General features: G+C 39.8%; 1 protein-coding gene across 3 annotated transcripts in view; it reads left to right on the forward strand.

The window, feature by feature from the left end:
* The window catches only part of EBF2 (EBF transcription factor 2), a 202555-nt gene that overhangs the window by 175885 nt on the left and 2919 nt on the right, over positions 1-23751 (forward strand). For all 3 annotated transcript variants that reach the window (XM_050800249.1, XM_050800251.1, XM_050800250.1), the window contains 5 exons: positions 7538-7626; positions 9281-9346; positions 9429-9606; positions 12180-12365; positions 19835-20002. In XM_050800249.1, coding sequence (XP_050656206.1) covers positions 7538-7626; positions 9281-9346; positions 9429-9606; positions 12180-12365; positions 19835-20002 — 687 coding nt within the window. The remainder of the gene's footprint in view (positions 1-7537; positions 7627-9280; positions 9347-9428; positions 9607-12179; positions 12366-19834; positions 20003-23751) is intronic.

The raw sequence follows: 23751 nt of genomic DNA on the forward strand, positions 1-23751 counted from the left end.
GACAATCATGCCTTATCTACTTATTCAGTGTAAAACATGAATTGCCAACCCAGTGTGGTCAAGATACTCTGCCGTGTCTAATTTGGGAGCTGGGGAAGGGAGGGCAGGCAAAAGAAATCAGACATGACCCTGTATCCTGGTGGTCTGCAATCTGGTTGGGAGAACAATGGGTGCAAATGTGTGATAAATTATATTTTTAAAAAAATTCATCTCTGTCCCACCTCTGTGCACTGATTAGAGCCCAGCTCCAGAAAATTCATCTGCGAGCAGTAGGGAGGACCAAGGGATAAGGACAGTGGTGTTGGGGGTCCCTGGCTGGACCCCCACAGTGCTCTTGGGAGAGGCAGGGCACTTGCCAGGGCGGGGGACAGCCACGCAGATGGAAAGGGACAAAGACAGAAATGGAGACAGGGAGGGGTTAGATTTTCTGCCTTATGGGATATCTGTTTAGTTTGCATTCAGCACGTTGTGAGTGTACCCATATCAATACTTTTCCTATTTTCTCTAAGAAAATCTGCACTTTGGCTAGCAAAATGGTGCATATTTCTAAAAAAAAAAAAAAATTAGGCAACAATGAATTTTGAGAATTTCATCATCAAGTCTGTTTGTCCTGCAGCACCGGGCAGCTGTTTGTGTTTGCTGGTCGATACCGCATGGGGTCTCCTTCTGGTCTCAGTGACGAAGTCAGGCAACACAGGCTGGGCTTCATTCATGCTCTTGAATCTGTAGCTCTTGAAGCTGAGGAGGATGCCCAGAGCGGGATGCAAGGATCATCGTCTCTGGTTCTGCAGCAGGAAAAGTTAAGAGCACAGGCTTTGGAGTTAGAGAAGCAAGATACAGATCCCACCTTTACCACTTGGTACTGCATTGAAAATGGGGATAAAACCCACATCATAGGATTGCAATCAGAATCGAATGAGCTGATGTGCCTAAAAGGCTTAGCAGAGTACCCTTAACATAGAAAGGCTTCAGTACATCCCAATGGTGGTAATAATGATTTTCACTATTGCATATTACCACCACTAAAAATCACATTAAAGAAAAAGTCTGCCCAAATTGCTGACATAATGCTAAGTGGAAGCAAAACATTTATGGAATGATTCTACTTAAACATACGGCTATTCTTACATGTGTTTCTAGGTAAGATGACCTTGTGAGTGCAAGTGTTTAATCGGTCCCCACTCCCAGAATATATCAGAGATACTTTCAGGAAAACATAAAAATAAAGGAAATCTGGTAATAATGCATGAAGCTAGGCTAAAGTCATTAATATGCCAGAAATTTTGCACTGTTGTGCTGGTATGTGCACACAGGATCGTACTGGTGGACATGTGAACTCCAGCTGGCCTCCTCATTCCCCCTTGGGAAAGGGCAGCAGGGCAAGGAAGTGATGGAAGACTCCAACAATCACCCTGAGGCTCTCCTGTCTCCACCTTGAGGAGCGAGAACCAGTGGCATAAGCAGAAAGTTGATCTTGAATGGGAGAGTATACTTAACTATTCTATATCCAGAGCAGCTGCCATTTATGTGTGAAAAAAAAAAAAGATACTCCCTTATTTCAATGGCCCAGACAGCATTTAACTCTTATTCTTATTGATAGCACCTGACTGCAGGAGAATTGAATCAATGAAGAATCAAGATGGGAAAAGTTGTGCTATGGCAGTATTGGTGGTTGGCCGAGAAAGCAGTTAAATATAGAGTGTCTAAAAAATTATTGTTAATATGGTGATGAGACTTAGTGGAAACATGAAAATTAGTTTCTAAAAATATAGATCATAGAAAATCTAAGAATAGTAAATCAGCTTGAAATGATAAACTGCCAACAAAAATGTATAAGTGGATAGAAAGAGGTGGGAAGATTGAAGGCAAGCAAAACTCCTTATATATGGAGCGACTCAACACCTCAAATAATTAGGAAAAATAAAATATTTTCAGAGAAGTCTAAAGATACTTCTGTAAATTAAAATAGCATGTACAGACCAGGAGCAGTGGCTCACGCCTATAGTCTCAGCAATTTGGGAGGCTAAGGTGGGCAGATTGCTTGAGCTCAGGAGTTCAGGATCAGCCTGGGCAACATGGTGAAAACCCATCTCTACCAAAAATACAAAAATTAAGCATGTGGTGCATGTCTGTAGCCCTAGTTAGTCAGGAGGCTGAGGCAGGAGGATTGCTAGAGCCCAGGAGGTGGAGGTTGCTGTGAGCCATGATCATGCCACTGCACTCCAGCCTGAGTGGCTGGACTTTGTGTCCCTGTCTCAAAAACAACAACAACAACAACAAAGTGTGTCTATCTCTCAAATCACTAGAAAAGTGTATGTGTGTATATGTGTGTGTGTATATATATAACTATTAGAAATGAGAATGTGGGAAGACAAATTTATAGTAGCAAAAATGGACATGTTAAATAATGTGATCAAAAAGATAGATGAAATAAGACATTAAAGCATTGCCCATGAAATGCAGACAAAACTAATATGTATTAATTCAAAACTCAATAAATTCCAAAAGGCAGATACTGTGCAGGATACCTTTTTTAATCCAGGGCAGTTGACTACAATAAGCATTTAACAGTTTAGTACTCAATTACCTAGAAATTTTAAGATACTCTTCCTGGAACTAAACGAAGTCAAAATTATAAATGGGACTAATCAGAAAATTACAACAAAATTGTGAAATACAGTAAGTTGTGGCAAAGGTAAGTACCTAATGTTACACAATGAAATAAAATCCAGATAGGTTAAATAATTTAAACGTCTACATATATTTGTATACATTTCAGTGGGCGGAGGGGGAGGGGAACTCTAGATAGGTTAGAAATTTTAAACAAATACAATATAGATTCTATGCTAAAACATTTACAATCTTGATGAAATGGATGATTTTTTTCCAGAAAAAATACAATGATATTGAGAAACAATGAATTCGAGGTTTCTGATTGGCAGTCAGTCATTTGGATGATGGTGCAATTCAGAGAATCTCATGAGCTTGGGTATCTTGGGTGAAAGGAATCTATGGAACATCTGAGTGGAATTTTCTAGCCAACAGCAGGATATTTAAAGCTGCATCTCAGGCCAGGTATCTAGTCTAGAGATCAAGATTTATGACGATTAGCATGTAACTGCATGTGGAAATCATGGGGAACTGATGAAGTTGCCCAGGAGAACGTGCAGCTAAGCTGAAGGCTGCCTGGCAACCATCTTGAGGAGCATCATTTACAAGACAGGCAGAGAAAGAACAGTCCGCAAAGTAGTCTGACATGGCCAAAGAGGTAGGAAGGAAGCTGGGCAGTGTGAGTTCAGGAAGCCAGTGGGTGGGAGGGTTTCTAGAAGTAGAGAATATGAGTGATGTCAAATGTTAACTCGAGGTTAAGATAAGAATGGAAAAGTTCCTGTTGGTTTGGCTAAAATGCTATTGGTGACCTTAGTAATGAGCAATGTTACTATGGTTCTTTCAAGTGTTTAGCAAAGAGCTGCTATCCATGCTATGTAAGATTTATAGAACATAGGATAAAATATAGAAAACTTCTCAATATAGTTTTCAAGACCGGTATAAAATAAAAATCATAAGTTGGACAGAGCCATACACACAATCCTAGTTATTAATATGGACAATAACTGACACCTGCTTGCTCACCAAGTGCCAGGCACTGTTCTTATTAACTTAATTGATTTAATCCTTGTGCCAGTTGTGTTAAGGAAATATTAATCTGGTATTAATGGCTGAATCTGGTATTAATGGTTATATCTGAATTTAGATATATACCAAGAAAATGATACATTACATCCATGAATTAATGTTTAATTTTGAAATATTAGAAAATATAAAATATAGGCCAGGCATGGTAGCTCATGTCTGTAATCCTAGCACTTTGGGAGGCCATGATGGGTGGATCACTTGAGGTCAGGGGTTCGTGACAAGCCTGGCCAATATGGTGAAACCCCATCTCTACTAAAAATACAAAAATTAGCCAGGCATGGTGCTGCGTGCCTGTAATCCTAGCTACTAGAAAGGCTGAGACAGAAGAATAGCTTGAACCTGGGAGGCGGAGGTTGCAGTGAGCTGAGATCATGCCATTGCACTCCAGCCTGGGCAACAGAGCAAGATTTCATCTCAGAAAAAAAAAATTCTATATCTGTATGTCTTATATATATATTATATATGTCATATATATGTGTCATATATTATATATGTCTTATATATTTTATATATATATCTCTTATATATATATAAATTTGGCCAAAGGAGAAAATTCATGTGATTGTGATTTTCTAAAACTCCAAGAAGTCCTGATAACCCTTATTGAACCATGATAAATAATATCTATCTCAAATAGCCAACACCGCATTTGCTAGTAAAATATGTCACTCCCATTCAGAGAAAAACAAGAATATCCAACTTTATCCTCATTTTGGGGCATTGTTTGGGAAGTTTTAGCCAACACAAGAACAGGATTAAGAGAACTAAATGGGATTAATACATCTATCAAAAGGAGACAAAATGATCACTGTAAGTAGATGATATGAATGTACAGGCCTAAGAGAAGCAATAGAAAAAAAAGTGATATCTGTCAGAGGTTTGGGCTACAAAACAACAGTTATCTTTGGTTAAGATCTTTTATAGGCCAGGCGCAGTGGCTCACGTCTGTAATCCCAGCACTTTGGGAGGCCAAGGCTGACTATTGCTTGAGCCCAGGAGTTCGAGACCAGCCTGGGCAACAGGGTGAAAACCTGTCTCAAAAGAAAAAAAAAAAGATATTTTATATGCCAAGCACCACGCTGGGGACATTATAGAAATGGTTTTGATTTTGACAGCCAACCCATAATATGGATTTTAACCTGCTCACATACATTGTGGAGCTGGAATTCAGATGCTAGATCTACTCAACTCTAAAGCTGATTGTCTTCATCTCTATGCCATGGACTTCCTGCACAAATGTATAAAACATAAAAGTGTTTCTAGACTCTAATAAAACTCTTGGACAGTATGATTAATGAACAGCCATATTCACAGTAAAAACAAAATGGAATACATAGCAAAAAAATTAAAATGGTAAAGAAAAAACTTAGCACCTACACGATGAGCAGTACACAGTTTACTGAGGGATCTAAAGAAGGTGGAGTGTTGCTATTGCAAAGCCATCTGTTTTCTCTCTAGCTGTAGGTTTAATGCAACTGAAATTGTTTTGGAAATTTCCCTAAGGTTAATCTGGAAAGAATAAATGGATAAGAATAATTGAGAAGGCCAGGTGTGGTGGCTCACATCTGCAATCCCAGCATTTTGTGAGGCTGAGGCAGGCGCATCACGAGGTCAGGAGTTCAGGACCAGCCTGATCAACATGGTGAAACCCTGCCTCTACTAAAAATGCAAAAAAAAAAAAAAAAAAAAAAAAAATTAGCTGGGCATGGTGGCACATGCCTGTAATCCCAGCTCTTCAAGAGGCTGAGGCAGGAGAATCGCTTGAACTCAGCAGGCAGAGGTTGCTGTGAGCCGAGATTGCACCATTGCACTCCAGCCTGGGTGACAGAGTGAGACTCTGTCTCAAAACAAACAAACAAACAAACAAAACAGAATAGTTGAGAAAATGTAGTTTTTAAAGACTGTGTATTTGTGGAAGGACACTTACACTATCAAATATTAAATATGTATTACAACCACAATAGTGTGATTTTTTTACCCAGAATAGATCAATAAAACAGAATATATGTATAGAAACCGTTCAATAAATTGTGAAATAGTTAAGTTGTGGCAAAGGTAAATTCTTAACATTACATGACAAAGTAAAATCCAGATAAGTTAAACAATTTAAGCATTCATATATGTATACATATGTGTGTACATATACATTTGTGTGTGTGTGTGCGCGTTTGTGTGTACCTACCAGTTCTTGGAGTAGAGGTGGTCTTTCTATACATAAAATACTTAAGGACAAATTGGGATGTGATATTGCAACATGATGCCACAGTATGAAAAATCTCAACATATAAAGTATTTTTACAAGTGAAAGAAGAGTGCAGAAAGTATTAACATGCAGTTTATAAAAGAAGAAATTAACATCAGCAAATATATGAAAAAATTCTTCAGCCTCACTGGTGAGTAAAAAAATGTAAGTTAAAATGAGCACACGCATTGCTGGAGGGAGAATAAACTCATGCACTCTTGTGAGGAGTGATTTGACTGAATGTCTGAAAGGCCTGAAATATAAATCATAATTTTTGGTCCAGTAATTCTAATTCTTGGAAATTTTCCAATTGAAATAATGAAAGTTATGCACAAAGGATAATTATTGCTCTGATATTTATAATAGTGAGAAATTAGGATCACATTAATTGCCCAATATTAGGAAGCCATTTAAATAAATTATAGAGCATGTCATAGAAAAATATGCAGGAATTTAAAATAATGTTATAAAAGAATAGTTAATCGTCCCGGGGAAAGTTTACGATATATTGTTAAGTGGATGAAAAGTAGGTTATGTAAGCAAAAAATGTTAATCCAGCTCATCTCTTAAGTGGGTTTACGGTAATTTTTTACTTCTATATTTAATGTTTTAATAGTTTTTTTTTAAAAAAGGCATTGTTTTCATAGAATAATAGCAACATATATATAAAATATATATGAAAAAACAAGATTAAAGAGGAAATACACATTACTGTGTTTATTGATGATAACAGCAATGCAGGTGATTATTATGTTATTCTTTGTATCTTTTTCTTTAATCATGCATTAATTTTAAAACCATGACATTTAAACAAGAAACTTTTTAAAAATAAATGAAAGGGAAGAAGAAGGAGAAAGAATAAAAGCAGCACGTGAAAACTCTAGAGTAGTGGAAATGCTAAAGTATGCCATTCATTAATTCATTCACTCGTTTTATAATTACTGACACTAAGTGCCTACTGTGTGCCAGGCCCTGTCTTAATGGGAACATAGTGGTGAAATAAAATTTGCAGTATTCATGGGGTGGGGTGGGGTGGCGTGGAGTGGCTGACATTTACCAGATGTGGGTGTAATTAAATAGAATTGAAAACTGTGGAAGCATATTATGCATAAAACAGGTTTTATGAGAATAAGCTCATAGAAGGTTTATATATGTATAAATGTAAATAAGAGACTGGTTAAGAAAAATATTTAGAAGAATATTTAGAAGATATTTGGAAGAATAGTCAATACAGTCCTACTTAGGAAAGAGACAAAGGAAAGAAAGGAAAATAATATAAAAGTAGTTTATTATCTTCATAAGAAATTGAGATATGGTTGCTTGTGCCATTTTTAATTTTATAGGGAGCAGAGAAGTTTACGTACACTTAAAGCAGAAATGATCATTGTAATCTGAAATTTTGAAATGTTATTCTAATAGAAAAATATAAAAGTACTATAAATTCCAAATTTACATGTGAATTAACCAATGTTGATAGCAAAAACCCTGATTACATCCATTATGCATCCAGAACCTTCTTATTACCTGTGGAAGAATTAATTAGAAGGTTTGCTTCATGGCCAGGATACAAACTCAGAGAGAGGATTTTTTCTCTTTCAGCATTAAATGAACCCACCATAGACTATGGCTTCCAGAGACTGCAGAAGGTCATCCCTAGGCACCCTGGAGATCCTGAGAGATTAGCTAAGGTAATGTGCTTTGGAAATGGACATGTGAAGCCATTTGTGTAGAATTTCAGCAAACTTAGACAAATGCAGGCATTTACATCCCATTAAAATTAATTAGGCCTTGAAATTTAGCTAAGCTTTAGATACAAGATGCACATAAAATATCTGCTAACTCTGAAATATATTACGGTCGTATTTATCTCTGAGGAAATATGAATCTGAACATTTGGGCCGATAAAATAGATACACAACAGGAGTATTCAGTTTTAAAAACATTGCCAACTTTCTGAAAATAAATATCTGCATAATTGGTTAAAAATATAAGCTTTGGCGGCCGGGCGCGGTGGCTCACGCCTGTAATCCCAGCACTTTGGGAGGCTGAGGCGGGCGGATCACGAGGTCAGGATATCGAGACCATCCTGGCTAACACGGTGAAACCCCATCTCTACTAAAAATACAAAAAAACTAGCCGGGCTTGGTGGTGGGCGCCTGTAGTTCCAGCTACTCGGGAGGCTGAGGCAGGAGAATGGCGTGAACCCGGGAGGCGGAGCTTGCACTGAGCCGAGATGGAGCCACTGCACTCCAGCCTGGGCGACAGAGTGAGACTCCGCCTCATTAAAAAAAAAAAAAAAAAAAGTATTAGCTTCCACTCCTTTGTATTTAAATGTTTCTATTTACCCATAATTTCAGGGACCCATTAATCCCCAATCAGTATTAATCATTGAGGGCCTACTATGTACGTAGGTATCTAATAAGGAGAAAATTGCTTCTGTATAAAATTACTATGAAATACATCACCTTCAAGTGAACTTCCTTATGAAAATTACTTTATGAATTTGGCCCATGTTGTTGGCTTTATTTAAAAAGTACATCAATTTATTGTCATTTAGCTGATGAGAAACTATTAAATTTTCACATTTATATTTGCACTTTAAACATACAAATTATAAAATGCCGTGTTCTCTTTTCCATACTGTGAATAAAATTTAAGCACCACAGTTGCTTCTACATCACACCTTTATTTTCCTCCTGGAAAAATCCCTAGCCCCACCATTAAATTAGATGATATCTGGAAAGTAGGTTAATAGCAATTTAAAAGGCTGTAAAAAACAGGAGGTGGAAAAGGCAAAATGAGAGGAAAGGGATTTGTGATTACCAATTCTCTCTGGTTAAAATGTACAGGGGGAAATATTATTGAAAGAATTCATCTTTATTAGAATAAAATTTTGCAGAAGGCATTGCCAAGATCATTTCAGTACTCTGGACAACTCCTTGGCAACGAGCTAAACTCAAATCCATCATTCATTTTAAGAATATTTGGTTAATTGGAGACCCAGATTTTTAAAACAGAATGGGCTGAAAGTAGCCTTTAGTAGAACTTCCACGACGTTATTAATTTTAATCAACTTCACTCTCAATTGGGTTGGTTTTTGTTTTGGTAACACAATCATTTATAGAGCCATTTTATAGAGGCAAATTTCAGATAGATAGGTATTTATAGAGAGATTTATATGTATAATTGTATTTTACTTGTCAAACCAAATATAGGACCTCTTGACTAATTACTTACATTTTGGGAGGGATGTGTGGATTTCTCATTTTTGCCTATAATTTTCTTTTGTTTGCCATTTTGGATTTTGCCTTTGACAATACCCCACCCTCACTTGTTTTCCAGGAAATGCTGTTGAAAAGAGCTGCAGATCTAGTGGAAGCTCTTTATGGCACACCACACAATAACCAGGTGAGATACTCACATCCTACCTTTTCGTGAGTTTTGCACTTTATGCTGGATAGAATGCTCACATTAACCTGCCGTTTTGTAGGACATCATTTTGAAGCGAGCCGCAGACATTGCTGAAGCCCTCTACAGCGTCCCCAGGAATCCCAGCCAGCTTCCAGCCCTCTCCAGCTCCCCAGCACACAGTGGCATGATGGGAATCAACTCCTATGGCAGCCAGCTTGGGGTCAGCATCTCAGAGTCGACACAAGGAAATAATCAAGGTACCACCTTTCTTAGAGTCAAAATCCAAATATGTCTAATTTTAAAAGTTCTACTGGAGTAGATGGAGGTAGAGGTTGAGTCATAATGGTCCAACAGAGTGTGTCCACAGATAGGCAATACAATCATAGATTGCGTTATTTCAAGATTATAGATGGTACATTATTAGAGTTTGAGCTTCTTAGGTACCAGGTAGAATGTCTGGAAATATTTAAGGAGAAGATTGAGTATTACTACTGGGTGTAGTGGCTCACATCTGTAATCCCTGCACTTTGGGAGGCTGAGGCAGGTAGATTGCTTGAGCCCTGGAGTTTGAGACCAGCCTGGGCAACATAATGAAAACCCATCTCTATAAAAAATAGTCAGGTGTGCTGGGCAGATGTAGTCCCAGCTATGTGGGAGGATCACGTGAGCCTGGGAAGTTGAGGCTGCAGTGAGTAGTGGGGTGAGCTGGCACACTGCACATGAGCCGAGGCTGCATGTGAGTACATGTGCAGTGTGACAGTGCACTCCAGCCTGGGCAACAGAGCGAGACCCTGTCTCAAAAAAAAAAAAAAAAAAAAAAAAAAAAAAGGATTGAGTATTACCAATTTGGAAAGGTTTGGGCTTGTAGAAAATAGGTTTACAGGTATTAATTGAAAAGAAATTTATGCTTCTGTTATTGTGATGATCAGATTGAATACTGGAAAGAAGCTGATTATTGCCATTATCATTTATGATACCCAAATTTCTCTTCCTGGTAGCCAAGAGTGAATGGCTTGGTTTTATTTGGTAACTTCTATTTTGTATGATCTCCTATATATAACAACAAACAAATATAAAGACAACTGTGCTTTTACATGTAAAGCAGACCATGCAAAGATCTTTGCATTGAGATTGATTATTAAAGTGCTAAGTCGGAATCTGTCACAAATCATTTTTAAAAGGAGTAAACATTCCTAATGAGGTCCTTAACATTGGGAGAGTTTTTTTTTCTAATTTTATTTATTGGAAGAGAATTCCTCATTTTTTTGCCCAGGGTGAGTTCTTACAAAAGAGTAGGTGAGCTGGGCGTGGTGGCTCACACTTCTAATCCCAGCAGTTTAGGAGGCTGAGATGGGCAGATTGCTTGAGCTCAGGAGTTTGAGACTAGCCTGGGCAGCATGGTGAAACCCTGTGTCTACAAAAAATACAAAAATTAGGCAGGTGTGGTAGTGCTCACCTGTAGTCCCTGCTATTTGGGAGGCTGAGGTGGGAGGATAGATTGAGTCCAGGAAGTTGAAGCTGTGGTGAGCCATGACTGCCACTGCACTCCACCCAGGGCAACAGAGTGAGAGCCTGTCTCAAAAAAAAAAAAAAAAGACAGGGCATATTATTACTTTTGTTTTTGTAGACATGAGGCCCATAGACCAAATGTCAAATTGTTTTTCATTTGGTAACAAATTTGGATTGTTTCCTAAATAGTTTGAGAGACAGTAATCCAAAGTGGTTTATTCCAGGACACATGAGACGTTTCTGAGCTGTGGTTTCTCACTCCTTCCCCTGTTCCAGGCATAGGCTGGGTCCCCCACACTCACTGCTGATGCCCCAAAGTCCTAGGTCAAAGAATAGCACATTTTAGGGGAACTCATCAACACTTTTTGAATGAAATTGACCCCCACTTGCACCTAGGGCATGGCAACAACTTTGAACTAACATTTCTAAAACTGTGTTCCATACAATACAAGTGGCCCCAGACAGGTTAAGATACCTTTCCCCTCCAGGCCTCACCAAAAGATGCTATGGCATGTTAAATTTGGTAAACACTTAAGCTAGCAAAGTTAAACCAGTTTGTTTATTCTCTAGGCCTTCTGTATATGAATCATCAAGAAATGGCTACAGTGCATAACATCTACCCAGCCTAACTTGACCACAGAATGCTTTTCTCAGTGACACCAATCATATCTCATTGGACTCCAGTGTCATACGAAGTATGATTTGGGAGAGGGAACTCCACACTGCCATTAGCCATTTGCTCCTTGGTGTGAGCTGGAGGTGCTGAGTGCAGGTTTGAATGAAGGGGAGTAGCAAGGGCATGGCCTTGCATAGATGGGGAAGAGAGAGGAAGGTATAAAAGGCTGAAGATGGGCCGGGCACACTGGCTCACACCTGTAATCCCAGCACTTTGGGAGGCCAAGGCAGGTGGATCATGAGGTCAGGAGTTCAAGAGCAGCTTGGCCAACATGGTGAAACCCTGTCTCTACTAAAAATACAAAAATTAGCTGGGCGCGATGGGAGGTTGCCTGTAATCCCAGCTACTCAGGAGGCTGAGGCAGGAGAATCACTTGAATCTGGGCAGTAGAGGTTGCAGTGAGCTGAGATCGCGCTACTGTACTCCAGTCTGGGTGACAGAGTAAGACTCTATCTCAAAAACAAACAAACAAAAAAAACCCCAACCAAACAAACAAAAACTGAAGATGGACTGTACACTTCCCACAACTGCCCAGGGCACCTGGTGGCATTCTATAGCCTGGGGCCAACGCAGACCTGTGCTAGCCACATGTGGCCTGACCGTGCACGCCTGTTGATTTACCTGGAATTTTTCTTTGTTGCCAAGGGTACATCCGCAACACAAGCAGCATCTCTCCACGGGGATACTCTTCCAGCTCCACGCCTCAACAGTCTAATTACAGTACCTCCAGCAACAGTATGAATGGTTACAGCAACGTCCCCATGGCCAACCTGGGTGTTCCAGGATCACCAGGATTTCTAAATGGCTCACCCACCGGCTCTCCTTATGGAAGTAAGTGACCTCTCTATACCTCCGGCTCTCCGTGCTTTTTGGTCTCTGGGTTTTACTATTCAGCCTTTTGGGAGAAAGTTGCATTTGTAAATCTTCCTAAGTCGTCGGGGAGCAGCCTAGTTTCCTGATTAAGCGTCCTTCCTGTCTTTGGTTCTTTTCCCTTAGCTGGACTTTGGCTCACGTGGTTACTCAAGGCCTTTTGGGGAAAGAAAAGGATTGAAACAATTCCCTTTTTATAGAGAAAGAGCATGTGTGGCCTGTGTTAAGTGGGAGCAAGGAATTAAGATTCCATTTCTGTTAACAATATGTGTACTCTTAGGCACTTTCAGATGTAATATTTAATCCCCATAAGAACTTCCTGATAAGAACTTTTATCTTCATGTTATAGACAAGGAAGTTGGCTTTGCTGCAGTTTTCTGACTTAATCAAGATCACATAGCTAGAATAGAGCAGGGTAATAATTTAGGCATAGTCCTGATGACTTTGAGTTATTTTGTATATCGCACCATGCTTCTTTTTGACTTTGCAACCTGGTTTTCCCCTCCCTTCAGTACCTCCAGAGAGGTGGAAGTTGACTGCGTGCAATCATGTGATATATTGAGACAGAACTTCTTCGTCTTAATCTGTGGTCTAGCAGCAAAGTCCCTGCTCTGGGAAGTTGTGAAAACCCCATTTGGGTTGCTTTGGGAGGTATGCCGGGAAGTTACACAATGGTCCCAGGAGCCTGAGGGAGTGCATTTTTCAAACCTACCTAGGGAATACTTTAGGCCAGGGGACAAGATGACATGGAGAGGCTGAAGTGATTGAGTAGAGTGTTCTTGAAATGCTGGGTCTTGTTGCAATTCTCTGCACCTTGCCCTCTTTTTACCCCATGTGGTTCCCTTGTGCCAAGAGCAAGGACATGTCAAGGGCAGCACATAGCCACGTCACATTGACATGTCACAGAAACTGCCTTTCACAGTCTTTGGACTTTTGGTTCCCTGGGGAGACACACCTATGAGCTATTTCTGGATTATCAGTTCGATGCATACACTCTACACTACACGGCAAGACAAAGACATAGTACCAAGCAGCTAACGGTAGTAGAGGTCAGTTCTCCTAGTATGATGAAAATCTTGTTGCTGCAAAGACACGAGTTCTATGTTGTGTCTTGTCAGGTGGCCCAAGTTCATTAGATAACAGTTAGTCTGGAGAAATAAATGATTGCTTGATTTGTTTCTACCTTATCTTGGTCCAAAAAGTGTTTGGGGGAATTATTGCAGTCAAATAGGTAGTATGAAAGTATAAAACAGGCTCTAACAAGAAACCGAGCTAAAATAAACAAATATGGTTCAGCAAATTAGAAAATGCCAGGGCCAGCATGAATACCATTTGGTCTGTTTACTTCGTTCTGAGTTTACAAGAGGCTAAAGCAAAGAGAGAAACACTATTTGTTGTAAGATTTTATGTCCACACGTTATTTTTTAAAGTAGCTCAGAAGAAAGGTGGCAATTTCTGTTCCTGAGATGTTGGAGAGGTCTCTCCCTTGCTTTCTCCTGGAGAAGGTGTCTGGTGTGGTAAAGAGATCACATCTTTAACAACCCCTACAAATAATGCAGTGGCAAGCGATCCATTGTGTAAACAATGTTATAACAGTGACAATAATAAGATGAATTAACAATTACATTCCGCTTTACCGCTTAAAAAGCATGTTGACATCTAGAGTCCAGTCAGAGCCTTACAACAACCTTGTGACATGGATACTATAATTTTTATCATTATCCCTTGTAAGAGATGAAGAATTATTAAATGACTTGAAAGTTCATAGTAAGTAGTAAAAAGGGGACTAGAATATATCATCACACTCAGAATACCACATTTTAAAATTAATAATGTAAGAATTATTTAATGTATTTATAGTGTAATATTAGGTTAAATCATATGAAATTCCCTCTATTTGACCATTTTTGATTTATAGAAGTGGCAATTTCACATCATTCAGTCATAATTTATGTAGGTATGAATAAGGTTGACTCATACTTGTTTTTGTACATAAAAAATGATCAGTTTTATAATACAGTATGTAGTGTGGTAGTGAAGAGGATGGAGAAGAAAGAGAAAAAAAAGAGGAATGAAAATGCACAGTTAGGTGTTAATTGCTTAATATTTTTTCCTAAATAATTCATTTGGTAGAGAGAAACCCTTCCCACTCCCACCAGAACGATTTCCTTCTGTTCTTTCATGATCACCCAAACCCACTGCCACCAGAAAACTAGTAACACCCCAAATCTTCAAAGTACCCATTAAAATGAGATGGTAGACACAGATCAGGGAAAAGAGGAAGGCAACGTGCCCAACTGGGAGAGAGAAGGAGAGACTGGAGAAGACCTCCTCCCTGTACCTATTGAATCTGGTGTGATGGTTTGCACCTTCACTTTTGGAGGGAGGGTCTGAATGAGTTGCAGGCTAGGAATGAAATTCCAAACAGTGCATTCATTACAATCAAATTCCCCTACTCCACAAAGACTGACTACCCAGTGGAGTTCATTACAATAGCACCTGACCTGTATTTCTAGCCAGCCAAGTCTTTACTTCTCTGGGAAATACAAAAAAAAGAAAAGCCCCGGGGAAAACATTTTGTCAATTCAGTTGCTTGTGTCTGAAAACACAATTCTATGATTTTTTAAAAATGCATCTGATGTGGCTGGGCCATGCCATGGAGCAAATATTTGCCAGAGACTCTAAGATAGAAATAGAGCCAAGCTTCTTGGTCACATTTAACTTGCATGACAGCCAATGCAGAGTATCAGAAACCTGCATCTTTACTGTTTTTGCTCTCACACTACTTCAAAAATGGCCAAACAGATGTTTTTTCAATTTTACATACAAACTTCACTTCCTGGCAGTAGCAGTGTGCCAAGTTCCAGCTCAGTGCAAGTTTTTATGGCTGAATTCTAAACCCCTGACAATAGGGGGTTATAATGAAATGCTGACAGACCCCTTAGCTCCAAAAAATGCAATGGCTCAATGCAAAGGAGGATATGTGCCCGGTGAGTTCCAGCTGAGACTATGCAAGCCAATCAATCCTTTAACAAAGAAAAGTGGTTTTTCCTTAACTCCCCATGTTCACAGAGATTTCTGGGCCAGACGTACTTGTCTTTACTTTGGCCCCTATCCATAGAGAGATAGATGTCCAGAGAAATTCTCAATTGGAAGTACATGCAATCAACTTTCCTAAAATGGTTCTCTCTGCAGTCCCAAAAGATTGTCTATTTAACAAGCCTGTAACACCCATAGGGACCACTTCTTCCAAAGCAGAATAGCCACCAAGCCTATGCAGAGTTTGGGACAGAATCCCTACAGGCAGGAATCCAACCTGTCCTCATAGATTCCTACATTATGTTCAGAGCCTTAGACCATGCTCCGGGGTTCAATTGTTTTATAGTTTCAAAAACAAATATTAAGACATTCTCTATTGTAAAATATTAAATGATTACTACAGAAAATGTAGAACGTATAAAAATAGTTTTTAAAAGAACGCATACTCCCACCATAAGAACAACCTCTTTGAATTCTGATATATTTCTACTTCTTCAGAAAAGAAAAACAAAAGCCTATTAAAATAATAGTATTCTCATTACAGACAACTTGAAAAGCACGTATAGGTAAAAAGGAGGAAAGAAAAATGGCACATTCTGTGTCTACGCGGAGGGAACCATTGTTAATTTTTAAAGGATAGTCTTCCAGTCATGGATAGATACATTTTGAAAATTGCAGTGTCTGCTCTGATGCACAACTAATGAGATTCTGCCATAAGATCAATGAAAGAGAGGGTGGAAGGAAAGCAGTAAAATTACCAAAGTCACAGATATGAAGCTGGGCACCATAAAATCCTTCAGTGATGCAGACCCAGATCGTAAGAATAGGGAACAGAGATATGAGGAGTGGTGTTTGCTTTTAAAAGTTGACTACAATCATCAGGTGTTTCCCAGGAATGTGAGGATTTATTCATCTCTTGCTTTTTTTTTTTTTTTAATAGGTGGGGTTGTTATTAGAGTAACAGACAACTTTGTTTATAGGCAGTACAGCCTTAAATGAAAGAGAAAAGTTAAAATTATTTGTAAATGCTAATATGTCTATTGCTAAGGATTGTATTATTTATTTCTTCCCAAAGAAATCGAGATTTTCCCTTTTTAAAATGTAATAACCTTTACTGGTTTCTCCTACCATGTATTAAAAGTAACACAAGTTTGTTGTAGAAAATTTTGACGATATGGACAAGTGAAAGCACTACATTTAAGGATATTCATAATCCCATCAGCCAGAGATACCATTGCTAAAATTTTGGGTGTATATCACGTCCTTCTAGACTGTTGCTGCTATTTGCATTTCTAAAAATTAAAGGGGGCTTAATATGTGTTATGCAATTTTTTTCATCTGAAGGGGTGTATATTTCCATGGGATTAAATATTCTACAGCACTAGTTTTAATATTGGCATAGCATTCTATTGTATACTAAATACAATGTACCCTACTGCAGGACACTTAAGTTATTTTCCAATTTTTCATTATTATAAAAATGCCCTTGGACCTATTATTTTTGGCACAGTCATGACTATCTCCTTGGGATTAATTTCTAGAGATTAAATTAGTGGGTCAAAGGATGTGCACATTTTAAAATACTTTGATATATATTGCCAAAGACCCTCCAGAGAGGTTAATTCTTCCCTCAGAAAAGAAAGAATATTATATGTTTCCCCGCCCTGTTAATTTTTTCTTTTTCTATTTAGTAAGTGGAAAATAAGATCTTGTTACCGTTTTAATTAGCATTTTATTACGAATCAGTTTGATTGTTTCTATATGAGTCTCTCTTGGTCATTTTTATTCCTGATTTTCTTTTTTTGTGTCCCTTGCTTATTTTTCTCTTGGGGCGTTTTTCTTTTTCCAATTAGGAAAACTTATGAGCTATTGAGGATATAAGCATATCTAAATAAGTATTGCAAATATTTTTCCTAATCCGTCATTTGCCTTCTTGTGTTTGTTGCAGAAGTTTTTCATTATGCGGCAAATCTATCTTGTAAACTTCTAACCATCCTAATAGCTTCACTAGCACTGTTACAATTTTGCTTTTAAAAATAACTCTTTAATCTACTTAGATTTATTTTGGTGTTCAACAGGAGAAAGTACTCTAAACTTAGTGTTCAAATGGTTAGTGTATTTTTCTATGCATTTATTTTCCTACTAATATGAAATGTCACCTTTATTAATTCCCGTCTATACCCAGGTCTGTTTCTGAACTCTGTTTTGCTGTAAAGATTTGTCTGCCTATTTCTGTGCTAGTACAATGCTGATTTCACTGATGAAGATAAGTGCCTCTTACTACTTAAAAAAAATTTTTAAACAAAACTTCCTGTCTTTTACAGCGTTATTGTTTTTTGAAACAGATAAACATAGTAATTGTGTTTGCTGAAATGCACAAATTAAAATTCCTTTCAGTATTTTTATTATAGTTGCACTGAATTTTAAATTCATTTGAATGCATTTTGGCATTTTTACAAAATTGTAAGAACTATTTAAAACGGACATGTGCTTACTCAACTCTGCAACAATTCCTCCACGTCACTTAGTAAAGCTTGAGGTGTTTCCGCTGCCACTGCAAGGGAACCATTTTTGATCTAATGGGCTCTACTTTCCATTGAAATCTGTTATTAGAAAATAATTATCTGTACTAGTGAGTCACTTGCTGAATATAAATGGAATGGAGTATGTGTGAATGCCTAATTCACATTATACAAACCTCTTCAATGATGATGTCTGAGAGGAGGTTCTGCTGCTGTAGACACCATTTGGGGGACCGTGGTAGAATACGGGCCCCCTAAGTCCCAGCTTTTCTTTGGCCCCTAATTCTGTACCTTAGAGAAAATGAAAAGTTGGGGATTTTTTGCTTGTGGACTTTTTTGTCTTTTGTTTTTCTATTTCACTAATGCCAAACCCAAGGCTAGAAGAGATTTTGCTCAGAACCACGAATAAGACCCACTCCTCATGCTTAACCCTGTGTCCTATCTTCTTATGTGAATTAACCCAACAGTGTTTTTATTCATTTACATATTCAAGTATTACATGAGATTCTTCCAGAACTTTGTTTTCCTTTCCAATTTTTTTTTCTTTTAATTCATATTTGAGGAAAGACAGATGTACTCAGAGGCATAGCTCCTTAAATCAAGACTACTTTAAGGATAAGAAGTTTTTAGGGAAAGCTCTCCTTTTGAAGTCTTTGGATTTCAGTTCAGCGATAAAAGACATCATATGGGACTTGTGCTATTTAAGTGTTTATACAGGCAATTGGGTGGACTCGGCCCAAAATATATTTTTATAGGGAGGGAGGGGAAATGAGGGTGGAGTCGTCCATGGACATCAGAACATTTGACCTTCAATTCACCTTGTACTTAGTTGTTCAGTCATAAGTCTCGCCCATGTCCTCACTTTCAAATTTACTTTGAAGGACAATTGGTACATTGAAAACACAAAGCAAGAAATAGCACTGCTGGGCTTGGTCATTAGGCTCCAACAATACTTTTATCAAGTCATGTGACTCGGACAGTTCAGAATCTGGGAATTATACTAACACAAGTGCCTAAAACTATCAGGTGCTATATTTAAGAGTTTTGCCCTTGTGTGCTCTAGTTTACCCCTTTCTTAAGTTGAACATAGAAGGTAAAATTATCATCTTGCATGATGTAACTTGGTGGAGTATCTGACATGAAGAGGTGGGGTACTTCATCGTGTAAATTGCTTTTATTTTTCTTAGAAATTACAACACTTGGCTTTAGTCTTCCCTTAAGTCATTTTAATGTTAATACCACTAATAATGGTGTTTTTTCCTAAACATTATGTCAGGGGAGGCCAACTTGCAGCTATATTTCCCAAGAGCACTGAAAGTACGGGAGAGGGAGACAATTTTCTGAATGTTAATAAACTTTTACATTTAATGAGCACGTGGCCCATAGAGATGGCACTCTCAGAGAAGATGTTAACTCTACAGACCAAACCTCTGGAGCCTTAGGAGTTACCGGGGAAGCACATAGCTCCCAAATAGGACTTTTTTTGTAGGGTGTAAAAGTGATTTCCATTGCTGGGTAGATTTGATGATTTTTCAGGCATGTTTGGCCTCAGTCTTCTCTCTTGCCAAGCTGCTGCTTGTGAATGAAGACCTGTTCCAACATCACTTCCTGAAGCTGCCTTCCCGACTCTCCCAAGCATTGGGTACCTTCCTCTAATAGCATCATTACCATATTAGTTGTTTTATGTGTCTGTTCCTCCCACTGGACAGGGTGGCAATGTTGTCACATTCAACTTTTTTTTTTTTTTTTCAATCCCTGCAATCTGGAACAATGCCAGGAAACTAACAATTTCTCAATAAAGGTGTGCCAAATATGTGAACTGAAGGAAGATCTTAATTTCTAAACGAGGATTGTGCATTTGCTTTCCAGTCATGTCATCGAGTCCCACCGTCGGGTCTTCCAGCACATCCTCCATCCTCCCATTTTCCTCTTCAGTTTTTCCTGCTGTCAAACAGAAGAGTGCCTTTGCCCCTGTCATCAGGCCCCAAGGCTCCCCTTCACCTGCCTGCTCCAGCGGCAATGGAAATGGATTCAGAGGTAAGCGAGGGTTCTATTTTGGGGTTATACATGACACAATGTACCATAGGGTTGGCAAAGTAAGAGCAAACAGGACATCGTTGTATAGCTCAGCTGTTTACCTGCAAAGAGATGCTTTGCTGTTCTCATCATGGGATATAAATGGCTTATACAGTCAGGCAAGCACTCCATCTAAAAGCAAGATGGAGCCAAGCATGGTGGCTCATGCCTGTAATCCCAGCACTTTGGGAGGCTAAAGCAGGCGGATCACTTGGAGGTCAGGAATTTGAGACCAGCCTGGCCAACATGGTAAAACCCTGTGTCTACTTAAAATACAAAAATTAGCTGGGTGTGGTTGTGGGTGCCTGTAATCCTAGCTACTTGAGAGGCTGAGGCAGGAGAATCACTTGAACCGGGGAGGTGGAGGTTGCAGTGAGCCGAGATCACGCCATTGCACTCCAGCCTGGGCAACAAGAGCAAAACTCACTCCATCTCAAAAAATAATAAAAGTTTTTTAAAAAGCAAGATCGGGGAAAACAGACATCAGCAAACTCTGCAGGCAATGGAATTAACCATGGTAGAGCCATACATACAATTGAGGAGTGTCTGGACTTCCCAGCCCTATGCTGTCCACAGGGCCATTCTGCTACCTCTCAGAAAATGCCCAGTCACCCCATGGGATACCACGTGGTGCTTTCTGCTTACCTAATCCGCTTGCCATCACGGCCTCTTGGCACACATGGACAGGAGCCAGCAGGAGCAACCAACAAGTTCTGAGAATTCTGGTTACATGCAAGTCAAATTGATAGCAGGTGCCTGATTAGGCGGTTGTGGAGAATAGAAAGAAAAGACATACCGTTTCTAAGAACAAAAATTATCCATCCATCAAACCCATTTTTGAGCAATGTTCTAAAATATAATATGGCATGATATAACACAAATGTGATGAATATATGAAAATCAAATCATCTCATCATGGATTGGGGGCAGCCGACAGCAAAAGAACAAATTGGAAACTGCTGAGGACTGGGGCTCACCAGCAACCCACATTATTTTTAGGCTGCTCCTCTCGTGTCTTGGCAAGAAAATATTTACAACAAGTAGGGTTGGGTAAAACGAAAAAAGGGAAGAGGTTTCATTAACCCCTCATGGATCAAAGGCTGTGAGGTCAGCAGTGCTTTATGGGGAACTTTGGATGGGCTGCATTGTCCTTGGGATGGCATCTGCCTGGTGGTTTGATGATAGAGTGGAGTGTGGGCTCTTAATTCTTTTGGGACACCTGTGAGAGGTCATTCTCTTGTGGCTGAGCAGAGCTCTGGGAGGTACGTTAGGTTCCTGAGCCATCCAAACACTGGAAATGGTGGTGTCTTCTGGAAGGCAAGTGACTCGACCGAGAAACTGTCAAAACTAGAATGGAAAACCCAGCACTCAGAAACATTGTTGAAAATTATTTTACTTCTAACTAGATGAAGCAGCTGGGTCTATATGCCACCCAATGTGTGGGTAGCTGGAAACATCTGGAAATTTCATGGATTTTTTTGGCAGGGATTTTCACCCAGATGTCTAATTCATAGAGAAATAGGCTGAGCCTGTATCTAAGTGTCTCCACCTGCCCCGTCTTTCATCAAAGACCAGTGGTTTCCATCCCATCCTTAGGGGATGTGCCCAGAGTTTCTCCATGATGCCTTCATCTCCAGACAGGGAAATGAAGATGATAGCTGAATGTTCATTGTACTTTCCTTCCTCTTCCCCGTGACCTCTTCAGTGTTGATGTTTCTTTTTAAGTTCTCTGGTTTTATTCATTGACCTTAACCCGAGTAGAGGCCCAGCAAGTCTTACTGGCAAAATGCAGATTGAGACAGACCAAGGAGGGGTGCAGGCTTTCCTCCGCATTGGACGGGAGGAAGACAGGATGGATGCGGCCCTTTCCTCATTCCTGGCCACTTAACACATAGGTTCAGTTTTACTTAAAGGAAAAAAGGATACTTGACTTCCACCTGTCACCCTTTCCCCACCTCCTCTCTCAATGTGGAGCTGGTTGTCTCAGATCTTCTGTTTTACCCGGCTCTCAGCCTACGGTGTGGCCAGGACAAGTTTCTTACAGACTCCAGGGCCTGTCATCCCCACCCCACCTCTTGCTGCATGCCCACGTCTCCTGTGGTGTTACTGAAGTCAGGTTTGAGTCAGCCCAAAGAGCTGGAAGGAAACCTTGCTTGGTCTTAGTGAGGTTCCCTCTGAGGGCAGCTGCAGCAGAAACAGAAGACCCTCTCCAGGGTCCCCAGCCACACAAACTTCTGGTCACCACCCCTCAGGGTGCTCGGGCTGAGCGGCACGTTCCTGATAGGTTTATAGGAGCAGTGAATTGGTGAGTTGCATGTAGGCACAGGCTCTAGGCTCTAGCTTCATTTCTAGAGTCATTGCAAAGTTCCAAACCTCATTTGAATCCTTCAGTTCCCTCCACATTCCTCTGGTGATTTGAACCTTTAAAAGAAGAAGGGGCCAGGTGTGGTGGCACACACCTATAGTCCCAGGTACTTGGGAGGCTGAGGCAGGAGGATTGCTTGAGCCCAGACTGTGCAACATAGTGAGACCCCATCTCCAAAAGATTTTTTTAAAAAAGTTTTTATAGGTTTTTTTTAAAAAAAGAAATTAATTTTGGGGGTACAGATGGTTTTTGATTACATGGATAAATTCTTTAGTGGTGATTTGAAATTTCGGTGTACCAGTTACCTTAGCAGTATACACCGTAGCCCATATGTAGTCTTTTTAAAATTTTGGAGTAGGTTGGGGAGGAGAAAAATAGAAGCACCTGTCGATTTAGGGCAGTAGCCTAAAAAGGAATTGCAAAAAAAACTATGAAAATATCAAGTGAGGTATGGAGAAATAACAGAATCCTGAGGACAACCTCAAAGAGGATTAGCCACGGGAAGAGCGCCGGCCACAATCTCACCAGTCGTGTGTTGAGTTCTAGTTCAGCTCTTTCCAGGCTGTGTCAATCTGTGCATGCCCTTATCCTCTCAGAGCCTCAGTTTCCCAGTCTGTTAAATAGAAAATCGACAGCTATCCCCAAAGGTTGTTGCGGACTAATTTGTGTAAAGAACTAGGCAAGGTAACAGATATTTCCTACAGCCTGGCTGAGAGGAGGCGAGGGTTCACAAAGGATGCCCTCAGAGACCTTACCTTCTGCTCTTCCTCATTTTAGACCAGGTACGTGGAAGCTCAGTGTCCAGCATTGTGAAGTTCCCTTGAGTAGAGAGAGGGAGGAAATGAAGCTGACATTTAATGCACAGTCACTGAACAACAACAACAAAAATCCTGGGATCTCAGAGGCCTGCTGGGCAGGGAGCTCCATCTCTTTAGAGATACAGTGGGAGGGTGACAATGTGGGCTGAGTGCCTGGGTGATCGCAGGCTGGGGAGGAGCCCTTCTCTAGACTTCATTGCCTGCAAAGGCATGTGCCGCCCACACTCTCTGAGGCTTGCTAACTATCCTGAGCACTACAGGCAAGGTGCCGAACTGAGTGCTTTAAGAGAATTATGTCTAAGTCATGCCATTATCACCATTCTTAGTTAAGCAGTTTACCCAAGGCCACACAGGAAGAGTCTGATGACTTGAACCCAGACATGTGGACTCCAGAGCTTGTGCTCTGGCGGCCCACTGTGTCTCCAGGGACAATGAGAGTGAAATTCTTATCTTTACCCTATACCCATACCTACTTTCCACCTGGTTCAAAGGGAGATAATTGCTTTCTGTCTGTTGGCTATGGTTTC

This window comes from Macaca thibetana, chromosome 8, assembly GCF_024542745.1.
Source record: "Macaca thibetana thibetana isolate TM-01 chromosome 8, ASM2454274v1, whole genome shotgun sequence".
Taxonomy (NCBI): domain Eukaryota; kingdom Metazoa; phylum Chordata; class Mammalia; order Primates; family Cercopithecidae; genus Macaca; species Macaca thibetana.